Below are 12,854 nucleotides of genomic sequence, written 5' to 3' on the forward strand. Positions count from 1 at the left end.
GCAATCATGTTTGATCACAGTGTCCCGGGGGTTAATGTGCTGGGAGCGGTCCGTGTAATAATCAGCTGACACCCGGCTGCACTCCCCCCGTGAGCGTGGCTGATCGCACATGACGTACTATCCCGTCCCTGGGAATTAAGTCCTAGGTCACCTCGAAGGGACAGTATGTCAGATGGCAGAAATTGGTTAAAATATTAGTGATCTAAAAGAAAAAAAAAATAAATAAAATAAATTATGCATCTGGGACAGTCTCTACTTTGATCAGATTCCAGGAAAGCATAAATGTCAGGAGTATAGGGGGACTTCTATCTTTGATGTCCATGTGCCCAATAGACATGTTTTTTTTTTTTTTTTTTTTTTTTTAAAGATTACCCCTTCATTATAATGCTGTAGATTCATGCTGCTTGTAAATTAGTAAGTTTGCATTTTAAGTGCATGGCATGCAGGATGGCAAATTAAGATTTGCAAACAAAGCAGAAAATATAAGTTACCATATCCCCTTGTTAGGTCTTGGAATATGGGGATATAGGGTCGATCAGAGAATTCTTCTGCATAGTTGACAAGAGCGTCCTTCACAGTCTCATATCCACAAAGTATAACAATCTTCTCACTTCCAATCTGTACACTGAACACTGGGCCATACTTCTTGGAGAGCTGGGAATAGAATGGGAATGTACTAGTTAGCATTTGCCACTGCAGCCAATTTTCATTTTGGCATTTTAACTAATTTCCTTCCCTTCCCACCAAGACACAATTACATAATTGTACTTTTCTATGCTTAGTTGTATGAGGACTTGCTTTTTTTGGGAAGAGTTGTAATTTCTAATTCGTTCTTTACCATTCATTGTATTAGAAAAATCAGAGAAACACTTCAAAATGTTGTTAAATTGCTAAAGCAATGCAAGTCTGACATGTTTTTTCAGGTTTTGTTTTAACTGCATCATTTCATGGTAAAAATGACCTGACAACATGACATCAGATCAGTATGATTACATCAAAACCAAAATGTATTGTTATTTTCTGAGACTTGCAACTTTTTTCATTTTAGTGTCTGAGGGTTTTTTTTTTAATTGATACCAGATTGCGATCGAGTGTTTCAAATTCACCAGATTTGCCCAAAATTTAAATTGATTTATTTGCATTTGAATTAACAATGAAAAACCTCTAACCAGAAAATGTGTTTAACACTCGCAGCACTCTCAGAACTGTATCGAACCAGTTTTTATCTCTTTAAGGTAAATACTACATTAAAAGGAACCTGTTACTCGCCCCGGCGTTTGTAACTAAAAGAGCCATCTTGTGCAGCACTAATGCTGCATTCTGACAAGGTGGCTCTTTTAGTTATTGGTGCTGTAACTTCAGAAATAATCCATTTTATAATTTGTCCCAAATATCTTGAATCAGTCCTGGAGGCAGGTCTTTCCCCCCCTGCTGCAAACGCAGCACCGCCGTCACTCATGTCCTCTTGGCTCTGGGCGCCGCCTCCTCAGCGCTGTTTTCAAATGAGCCGGAGCCTGCGCTCTTTTCTCATGCCTTGGGCATGCGCAGTGAGCGCTGCCCGTCCTCTGTCCTCATTTGCAGTCTAGCTGACAGCGCCTGTGCGGCCGCCCTGCCTGAGATCCCGCCCCGCAGAGTCTTCTGATTTAGGCTGCCGTCACACTAGCAGTATTTAGTCAGTATTTTACATCAGTATTTGTAAGCTAAAACCAGGAGTGGAACAATTAGAGGAAAAGTATAATAGAAACATATGCACCACTTCTGCATTTATCATCCACTCCTGGTTTTGGCTTACAAATGCAGCGCGCCCAGAGTCCTGGTTCGTTGCAGTAATGTTATTCTTCCACCAAGGGGAGTGATGTTACGTCTGAAGGCAATGAAGGAGATCTTCTGTCCAGGTATCACAGCCACAAAACACATCACACTCCAGTCCGCCAGGGGGAGTGTTGTGAATTCTGTTGTCAAGCTCCCTCCTGTGGTCATGAATGGTACTTCGGCTGGTTCTGTCCATGGGCTTCCTCTGGTGGTTGTGAGTGGGGCTGCGGCTTCTGAGGTTCCTTCCGCAGGTGACAAGGTTAATTCGTTAGCTGGCTGCTCTATTTAACTCCACCTAGATCATTGCTCCATGCCACCTGTCAATGTTCCAGTATTGGTCTAGTTCACTCCTGGATCGTTCTTGTGACCTGTCTTCCCAGCAGAAGCTAAGTTCCTGCTTGTTTTTCTCTGGTTTGCTATTTTTCTGTCCAGCTTGCTATTTTGATTGTTGTCTTGCTTGCTGGAAGCTCTGGGATGCAGAGGGAGTGCCTCCGCACCGTGAGTCGGTGCGGAGGGTCTTTTTGCGCCCTCTGCGTGGTCTTTTTGTAGTTTTTTGTGCTGACCGCAAAGCTACCTTTCCTATCCTCTGTCTGTTCAGTAAGTCGGGCCTCACTTTGCTAAATCTATTTCATCTCTGTGCTTGTAATTTTCATCTTTACTCACAGTCATATGTGGGGGGCTGCCTTTTCCTTTGGGGAATTTCTCTGAGGCAAGGTAGGCTTTATTTTTCTATCTTTAGGGCTAGCTAGTTCCTTAGGCTGTGACGAGGCGCCTAGAGAGCGTCAGGAGCGCTCCACGGCTATTTCTAGTGTGTGTGATAGGATTAAGGATTGCGGTCAGCAGAGTGCCCACGTCTCAGAGCTTGTCCTATATTATTAGTAACTATCAGGTCATTCCGTGTGCTCTTAACCACCAGGTCCATTATTGTCCTGACCACCAGGTCATAACAGGGGAGCCATGCTTCTATCTATTAGGGCACTCCTCACACTTAGGTAAAACTGGTGGGTTGGTTAGGAAGTGAGGCAGGAGCTGACTGTAGGGAGTAGGAGATAGTCAGTGAGTCCCGACAGTCTGGCAGAGGCTGGTTGGAGTGGATTCCAGCCAGCTCCAGACTGCGGCCTGTGGAAGACAAAAGGTACACAGAGCTGGGCCTGCATCCCATGCGGCAGCATCCTAAGAGGGCATGAAAGGAAATGTGTTGCAGTGAGTGAGCAAACAAGTCATAGCAAATGGAGAGGAACATCAGAGGGAGACCAGCTAGAAGCAGGCTGCCTCCTTCTGAAGCACACTACCGGTAGCCAGAACACCGAGGGAGTAAGGATCTCTATGCTGTTACTTCAGAGACTGGCAGGACAGTTAATTCCACGTTGGCTGTCCGACCATATACCCAGAAGGCAGGGTGGCAACTTGTGGGGGCCGGGGCGTCTCTAGGGTCCCTATAAAAAGCCTCAGGCCACCAGTCATACGGGTTTGTCCTATCCGTCAGGGGGACAGATAGAAGAGACTTAACATCTACAATAGTTGTGAGGACCTTACCGAGTTGCTCAGCAGGGAGGTACTACAATGCCCAGGTGCGAGAGGAAGGCTATTGAATTCCACCTGGATAAGGGGACTCTGGATTTGCATTCAGACCGGCCGGACTCTGCCTACCCCGTGGTCCCTCCCCTGGGTTGTGGATGCTGAAGCCTTCAGTAAAGGTAAAGAGACTGCAACCTTGTGTCCACGTTATTCACTGCGCCTTACATCATCCACCATCTAAACTCTGGGAAGCCCGGGGGATACACTTCACCTGTAGGAAGGTATACCATCTAGCTGCCATAACATCACCCCAGTGGACCCCTAAGCAGCGTCGGTCACCCTGACCGAATACCACAGGTGGCGTCATGAACATTATCCCTTTAAAGACTTCCCCCCCCCCCCCCCATTTACTAACAGACATCCCCTAGGGCCACGGACCGGGTCAGCCACCATGACATCCCCCTTGAGAACCGAAGGGCCCAGCTCCAAGTACCCCACTGCCCTACTGGAGCGGCGGGTGCTCCATAAATACTCATGTAAAATTCTGACCAAATACTGTTAGTGTGACGGCAGCCTTATTCTCACTGCGGGGCTGGGATTCCTGGGCATGCACTGAACACTCTGCAGAAGGTGGAGGGAGATGAGTGGGAGGCTTAGATATGCATTGTGCATGCCCAGGAATCCCAGCCCCGCAGTGAGAATAAATCAGAAGACACTGCGGGGCGGGATCTCAGGCAGGGTGGCCGCACAGGTGCAGTCAGCTAGACTGCACATGAGGACAGGATGGGCAGCACTCACTACGCATGCCCAAGGCATGAGAAAAGAGCGCAGGCGCGGGCTCATTTGAAAACAGAGATGAGGAGGCAGCGCCCAGCACCAAGAGGACATGAGTGACGGCAGTGCTGCGTTTGCAGCAGGGGAGGGAAGATCTGCCTCCAAGACTGGTTCAAGGTATTTGGGACAAATTATAAAATGGATTATTTCTGAAGTTACAGCACCAATAACTAAAAGAGCCACCTTGTCAGAATGCAGCATTAGTGCTGCACAAGGTGGCTCTTTTAGTTACAAATACCTGGGGGGGGGGGGGGAGGGTGACAGCTTCCCTTTAATAATGTTCGAATGATCTCAAGTTTTTTTGGCTAGGATAAACTGGAAAATAAAATTGGTGACAAACAGCTGTATTGGGTGGCATGTGTTGGACCAATATTGAATTACTGCAGCAAGAAGGACTTCGTTACTTACCAGTAACGGGATTTCTCTGAGCCCATGACAGCACCACGGAGAGAGGATCCGCCTTTCAAGGACAGGAAACCTACAAATAAAAAGGGCAGTACCTCTCCCTCGCTTCAGTTGGATTACTGAGTATAGCAGTACCTCTAGGCTACTGCCAAAAAAATTAAAGCATTTTAACCGTAATTCTTATAAGCAGCACATCGTGACCTATACATAAATCACACAAACTAACAAGAGCGTGCTCACCCACTTGTGAAGGGAGGGAATATAAGGGTGCTGTCATGCATTATGAGAAATCCCATTACCGTAAGTAACTATACCCTTCTCCTTCCCCCATGACACCACTACGGAAAGAATTACAGAGAATTGTATCTTAGGGAGGGACCACAGCCTGTAGAACTCTTCTCCCAAAGGTTAGATCAGATGGAGAGGCTAGGAACAGCTGATAGTGAATATAACAGGTAGAAAGTGATGACCAAGTGGCAGCCTTACAGATTTGATCTATTGATAGCCAAGACCTTTCCACCCAGGAGGTTGCCACTGCTCTCATGGAATAAGCTCTCATTCCTACTAGATAATTAGGCCAACGAAATCACATTTCTTATCCATCTTGCCCATGTACTTTTTTGAGGCCTTGAGCCCCTTCCTAGGCCCCTGAAAGCATGCAAACAGAGACCCATCATTCCTACACCCCTGGGTGGACACTAGGTACTGAACCAAACACCTTTTTAAGTCTAATGGAAATTCTGTTCTCTTGCATTTTTTGGGTCGGAGCAAAAAGGAAGGACTACCTCATGGGGCCTATGGAACCAAGATGTTACCTTGGGCAAGTAAGCAGGGTCAGGTTTTAAAATAACTGACTTCTAGGATTTTGGTGAAGGGAGGGTTTGCAGATTAGTCCGTGGGGTGAGCGACATTCAGGCCCTATGTCAGCCACTAGAAGGGCCATTTTGAAGGACAGATTCTTGAGTGAGGCGTAATCTAAGGGTTTATAATATAATAATATTGAAGCAAGCATATTAGCAAGATATGTGTAGAGTTTGCAAGTATGCTATAATAGACATTAATGATAAATATGCATCAAGGACATATAGGGGCCAGCTACCAAACATGAAATCAAAAGAATAATGAGAACCAAGGAGCCATGAAGTCCAATAAAAAAATAAATTTTATTAAACAGCATTAAAACCGCCAGATAAGATACAATGATGCAATACAGGGAAACAGACGTGTATTCCTAATGGCCATAAATAACGGGCCAGGGCACCAAACCATAACCTACTTAAATGTAACAATAAACCTCACTCTAATGTATACCCATGATTACTGAAAGTGATACTGGAACAGTGCCATAGCATGGGAAATAATAGATGTCAAATCAGCATAAGTACATACCCAATGAGTGCAGGTAAAGCAGGATGGATCGGTGACCGGACCCGACCCCGATGCGCGTTTCGGAGCGGGCAACTCCATCAGGGGTTGAAAGGGGTGATCCATTAGGGCTGATAAGACCAAATTTAAATCCCATGGTGGCAATTTCTGGTTGGTGATGGGCCTAGAGCTTGCGGAGGCTATAATGAATCTTGCTATCCAAAGATTTCCTGCTACATCATAATTATTCAGGAACCCCAAAGCAGCCACCTGAACCTTCAAAAGGTGCTAGTAGCAAGGCCTTGCTCTAACCCTTTTGCAAAAACTCCAGTAAGGCCGTAAATGGAACTCCATCCTGGACTCTGGCTCCTGAGGTAGATAGGAATTTTTTCCAAGTTTTACCATAGGTTTTGGTAGTGACCATTTTCTTACTCTGAAGTAAGGTGGAAACCAAAGTTCAGGGAAAAAAAAAAAAAAAAAAGAAACAGTCTCTCAAAAGCACGCACTTTTAAATTCCATGCCGTTAGGTGTAAATTCACTGCCTGAGGATAATTCACCGATCCCAGAGAGCGAAGATCTGGAACTTCCGGTAGGTGATGACATCATCCTCAGCCAGGAAAACCTAATTCTTCTTGGCCAAAAAGGGGCTATACAGATTACTCTTGCCCTGTCTTCCCTGATCTTCCCTAGAACTGCTGGGATCAAGATGACTGTGAGAAGGCATAGGCCTGGCTAGGATTCCACGGAATCATAAAAAGGCATCTAGTGCATGAGGGTTCCCTCTACGATCTATGAAGCAAAATGATTTTATCTTCCTGTTGTCGATGCTGGCGAAGTGATCAATGATTGGGACATCCCATATTCACACAATTTGGCTGAAAATGGAGTCTTTGTACCCATTCACCCTGTTTCAACTGAGTGCAGCCAAGAGTCTGCGTTGTGGTTTTCTACTCCCGAATGTGGAGCGCCATCAGAGAGGAGATTGCTCTCCGGCAATTGGAGTAACTGAGTTATGTCGATCAAGGCCCGTGACCTAGTTCTCCCCTGATGGTTCAGATAGGCTACTGTGTCGACCCTAAAGGGCATTTATGAACTATCATGGCGCGACTGACTGCTAATAGCTTTCTGGTTCAAGGAAAAAAAAAAAAAAAAAAAAGACACCTGCTGAATCATCCAGACCCCCTGAGTAACCCTGTTGTCAGATGAGCCCCCCACTGTGGAGCTTGCATCCATGGTGACTATTCGAGACACTGTGGTCACCCAAGGGACCCCTTTGGTCAGATTGTTCCCTGGGTTTGTGGAAAGAAATGGGCAAAGTTTTTGTAGACAGTATTTGGGTCCACCGAACTGCTGGCAAAGAGGAGGTTAGGGAACCTAAGAGGGACATGGCTTTTCTCAAAGTCATGGATGGTTATTGTGATGCCTTCAATACCTGCCTTGCAAGCTTTTCCTCTTTGTCTTCTGGAAGGCGACACTTGTTTCTGGGAGTCCAACGTAAGCCCCAGGAACTCCTGTATCATCTTTGGCTCTCTCTTTGATTGTTTTAGATTGAAAAGCCAACCTAGGTTCACTAAAGAGGTCAAGTTTAACCCTCTAGTGTTGGACCGAGTTACCCATCACTAGGAAATCATTTAAATAAGGGATGATCGAGATGTCCTGTTCCCTCAGATGTGCCATTTCTTCCGCAATCGGCGTGGTAAATAGGCGAGGGGCCACTAACAAGCCAAGGGGAAGAATTTTATTTCTCCCCTATGAAGACTGCAACCCTGAGGAACTTTTGATAGTCTTTGCTATATGGGGATTTGATAGTGTGCATCCCTCAGGTCCAGGACTGTCATAAACAATCAGGAAACAATATTCTGATGGCTGATTTTATTGATTCCATCTTGAATGTCCGAATATCACATACTTGCTCAGTTTTTTCAAGTTTATAATTTTTTGGAAGGATCCGTCTGGTTTGTACACAACAAAAAATGGCAAGTGGAATTCTCCCATTCTTTCCCAGGGGTAAGGGAGTGGGAATCTGGGGCACCTCCTGGAGGACAGATTTGTTCACTAGAAATCAAGAACTCTTGTTCCAAGGCCCGTTCATCCTCTGGAGAGGACAGTAGAGGAGGAATTACTACAAAATTTGGGAGTGGAAACGAACGTAAGTCTATCCTTAGGTCTGACTTGATTAGGCTTAGAATCCAGGGACTGCTGGAAATCTTTTTTTTCGAGGCCGGAAGGAAGAGGGTCAGTTTGACCCCCACCTGGGAAGTACCATCAATTGGAGGGATATCCATCATGAGAGGAACTCCCAAAAAGAAACCCTCTGCCTTTCTTTTTTTCCCCTCTTCTCATCTATTTTGCTCACTAGGAGGCCTCCTGCAGAAATTTTTTTTACACCATAACGATCTTTTATGTAGGGATGAACAGGTTTAGGAACCCCTTTATATTATCCCTTGCTTTTGAAGGATATCATTGAGTATTGCTCCAAATAGAAAATTTCCTTTACAGTGGATGGAACATAATTTTGGCTTCATCTGTATGTCCCCAGGCCAGCATTTAAGCAAAGTGCTCTATGGGCTTGATAAGAGAAAGCTGAGGACTTGGCCGCCAGTCGAACAGAGTTGGCTGATGAGTCAGCCAGAAAAGCCACAGCTCCCTACATTAAGGGAATGGACCATTAGCCTTTCTCTGGATACCCTATCCCGGAGCTGTTTTTTTTCCAATTGGTCTAGCCATATTAGAAATCTGGAGGTGCAGGTTGCTGCTATAGCAGGTCTTAAACTGCCTCCTGATTTTTCCCATGCATCTTTAAAGGAGGGAATCTGCCTTTTTGTCCAGCGGGTTTTTCAAGACTCATGTCCTCAAAAGGGGGGAGCAAATTTCTTGGAAGCCTTTGCTACTGCTGCATCTAATTTTAGGGCTTTATCCCAGGATGTGGATGATGAATCTTCAAAAGATTATTTCCTCTCGAGGGACGGTACAAAAGGAGTTTTTCCTATCTGGTTTATCCCACTCCTTTTTAATTAGGGCCTGTATATTTTCAATTAGGGAAAATGACTTATGCTTTTTCTGTCCCAGTTCCCCAAACATCCTGTACTGTCCTTTCTGGGAAGGGTCCATTACTCCCATAGTGGATCTCACTGCTTTAACTAGACCCTCTATCTCCTCTACTGGGAAACAATGGAGACCTCCCCCCCCCCCCCATTTCTTCCTCTGAGGATGAGGAAGCATCTGATGAACCCAAGTCTCTCTCCTTGGAAGTAGCGGATTCAGATTCAGGGCGCCTGCTAGCCTTTTGTTTCTTTATTCTACCTGCTTGTGAGGGATTTAAAGGTGATTTCAACCACCATTTTAATTTCTCATCTTAAATCAGAGGCAAAATTTGGGAGTCGCCTCACATAGCACCTGCTCTATGCATGAATGGCAGAGTCTTTTATCCCAGGTGACAGGCAAATTCTCTTTAGACATGGAGCAGCTTCTATGCTTGGTTTTAGTTAAGCTTTCTCCTCCCTGGATAAATGAAAGAGAAAGTGGACCCCAATTACAAAGTGAACTTTCATGATCACCACTCATCAGAAGCAGCCGCGAGTACCGGTTTTGAAAGAGGAATAGGGTCCACAGATGGGCCTTTTGAGGCTGGAGACTTGTCCACTGTGCTGGAGCTCCTGCTCTGCTGGGTAGAATGGCTGCTTGAACATCCAATGCCACCTGGTTGTTCCATCTCCTTCCTGGCTGCTGCTGCAGTTCATCCTGCACCTCCATTGCTACAGAGGACCACCTCTACTGCAGGGAGTGTCTTGCCCCGCTCCCTTTTTAAATGACACTCTTGCCGTGTCTCCTGTGCCTCTACCGGTTCCATTACCGGAAGTTCCTCCTTCGGTCATATGACCTGCCGGCCTCGTCATCAGCGTGCTGCGCATTCGCAGTCTGGAAGCTCGACACAGGAATACGGTGTGGCAGCTGCTTTCCCCTCCCCCCCCAGATAACCTGAATGACCACTTGGCCCAGCGGTCGCGGATTAAGGACAGCACACTAGCCATAGCAGGGGATCCCCGCTGCCAGTACTGGTCTGGCCTGGACACCGTCTCTTCTTGCCTTCTTTTCCTCAAGTACGCCATACTGAAGTCTCTCTGTAAGGGACAGGAAAGCAACTGATGTAAGGGAGAGGTACCTCCCTTTGTATCTGTAAGCTTCCTTTCTCTGAAGGGCAAACTCCCTCTCTTTGTGCTGTCATGGGGGGGGGTGGGGGGGGGGGGGGGGAGGGGAAAATGTGCAAAACAGAAAATATTTTCTGTGACAAAAGGCTTGGATTTAAGATTTGGTTTAAGCAGCACAATTAGTAATGAGGGGTTGAATACTGCTCCTCCTTGTTTAATGTGTGAATAAATTTAAAAAAAAATGCAGCTATGAAGGTCCAGTTCCAGCAATGTATCACAAATTGGTCAATGAACATTCACACTGAGTGACTATAAAATTATAGCACTTGCCTATCACTTGAATCCTTGTATAAGTGTTCACAGAATGAGAAAACAATTGCCTACCCTGGTTGGCTGGGCTAGACCATGTAATGGAATAGCTGCCGGGAACTGTAAGGAAGCCCACTTGGCTGAGCTTGATCTCATCAGCTTGCTCTGACTCTTCAGCAGTATGCAAAAATACGCCTAGCATTTATTTTGGCAATACCCAAGAATCAAGTCAGAGTGTTCGAATTCACTTGAACCTGAAAATTTCATGAAATTAAAGTCGATCCTTCACGGATTGATCAGCTCATCTCTAATGTATAGATTATTTTGGGGTGCCTGCAATGTTTTTCTCGCATTTTTTTTTGCACTTTTAGCAGATCTCACAAATAAAAACAGCAAGTGTTTTTTTTTGTCATGTCATTCAGCATGCAATTTAAATAATTTTATATTTTGAAGATGCTCTTTTTCATGTTCATCTTCATTTTTAATTTTTTAATGAGGGTAAAGAGGAATAATCTAACTTTTACATTTTTTGCTTAGAGTTTCAAAAACTTTATGTTGTCCTTTTAGGCCGGTTTCACACGTCCAGATAATACCCGTATCGGAAAAAAAAAAAAAAAAAAATTGGTACCGGAATTATCCGTGTCCGTGGGCCCCTACGTTTCTGTGGCACATCAGTGTGGCACACGTGTGCAGCCCGTGTGCCCACTGGGTACCACACGCACCGTGCTGGGTACCACACGTACCAGCATCTGGTGCTGAAGCCGCGATTCATATCTTCCCTGCAGCAGCGTTTGCTGTAGAGAAGATATGAATAATTGTGTTTAAAATAAAGATCTATGTGCCCCCCGCCCTCCCACCCCCTGTGCGCCCCCCCTGCTGTTCTGAATATACTTACCCAGCTCCCTCGCTGGCTGGCGCTGCTTCCTGTTCTGGCCGCATCTTCTCCTGTATGCGGTCACATGGGGCCGCTCATTTACAGTAATGAATATGCGGCTCCACCCCTATGGGAGGTGGAGCCGCATATTCATGACTAATCGGCGGCACCACGTGACCGCTGAAACAGCAGAAGAAGATGTGGCCAGAACAGGAAGCAGGGTGAGTATTTTCAGAACAGCGGGGGGGCGCATAGATCTTTATTTTAAACACGATTATTCATACCTTCTCTACAGCAAACGCTGCTGCAGAGAAGATATCAATGGCAGCTTCAGCACCAGTGGGGGGGGGACAGCGCTTAATGTAGCGCTGTCTCCTGCACGGCACATGGACTGCACACGGACAACGTCCGTGTGCGGTACGTGTTTTACATGGACCCATTGACTTTAATGGGTCCGTGTAATACGTGCGCTCCCACGAACACTGACATGTCTCCGTGTTTGGCACACGGAGACAATGTCCGCAAAAAATCAATGACATCTGAACAGATGCATTGATTTTAATGTGTCTACGTGTGTCAGTGTCTCCGGTACGTGAGGAAACTGTCACCTCACACATACCGGAGACACTGACGTGTGAAACAGGCCTTAAAGGGACTTGAACATACGAGTACATCATGGCCTTCTTTTGGAGAGTGGGGGGAGCTTTTTTTTATGCCCCTGGCTACTGTGGCAACCCATAGGCATCCTAAAATCACGTTAGAAAGGGGTGGGGTGATGGCTGCTGTAATCCAAGATTGTGCACCATATGTGTCACTGCCAGAGGTTGGCGGAATTCTACTGGCTTCATAAATGGGTACCTTACATGTATGGCGAATATCAGGAAAGGGTTAAAAAGAACATCAGTACTACCGGGATAGGAGAGGGAATATTTTGTCGGATTATGTAATTAGACATATACAGTGCATATAGTTACATAGTAAGTATGGTTCACAAGTCCATCAGGTTCATACATGGAATGGGAGATGACATGACTATAAAATAAACTTACTGTACAAAATATTTAGTAAAAATGTTGAAGTATACTCAAAACTTCAGAAGCATAAGCAGATCTATTTTTTTTTTTTTAAACCTGTAGATTACAGTCCAAACTTATTTGCCATGTTTGTGTAATATAAATTTACATATACATTACATATTAATATTATAATACCTCTAGGAAAGTCTTGTACGGCCTCTTCAGGTTTAAGATGTGCATGTTACCAATGATCGGCAAGGGTTTGGGTCCAGGTGGGAAATTTTTGTAACTATTGCCGTTTGACCCTTTGAACATTTTTATTAAATAGAGACCCACAAAAATCGCTACAAGAACCGTGAAAGGATCAATAGCCAACATGGTGGAGTCAGTCCTGAAAAAAAAAAAAAAATATTAACCAATCCATAATTTCTTCACTAGAGATGAATGGATCGCTTTGAGCAACCCTAAGCCATGTCTGTGCTCTCTGGCTGTGGACAGGAGCTGTGTGAAAGTCCCATTGGCTTCTAGGTTCCCGGCTTTTGATTTGCTGGCTTGGCAAAACGTCATCTATGT

General features: G+C 45.3%; 1 protein-coding gene across 1 annotated transcript in view; it reads right to left on the reverse strand.

The window, feature by feature from the left end:
• Positions 1–12,854, reverse strand: part of LOC138638766 (cytochrome P450 2K1-like) — a 76,633-nt gene that overhangs the window by 28,551 nt on the left and 35,228 nt on the right. Inside the window, exons 3-4 of the mRNA XM_069728334.1 lie at positions 12,477–12,672; positions 492–654 (exon numbers count right to left, since the gene is read on the reverse strand). Of these exons, the coding sequence (XP_069584435.1) occupies positions 492–654; positions 12,477–12,672 (359 nt within the window). The remainder of the gene's footprint in view (positions 1–491; positions 655–12,476; positions 12,673–12,854) is intronic.

Source organism: Ranitomeya imitator, chromosome 5 (assembly GCF_032444005.1).
Source record: "Ranitomeya imitator isolate aRanImi1 chromosome 5, aRanImi1.pri, whole genome shotgun sequence".
Classification (NCBI taxonomy): Eukaryota; Metazoa; Chordata; class Amphibia; order Anura; family Dendrobatidae; genus Ranitomeya; species Ranitomeya imitator.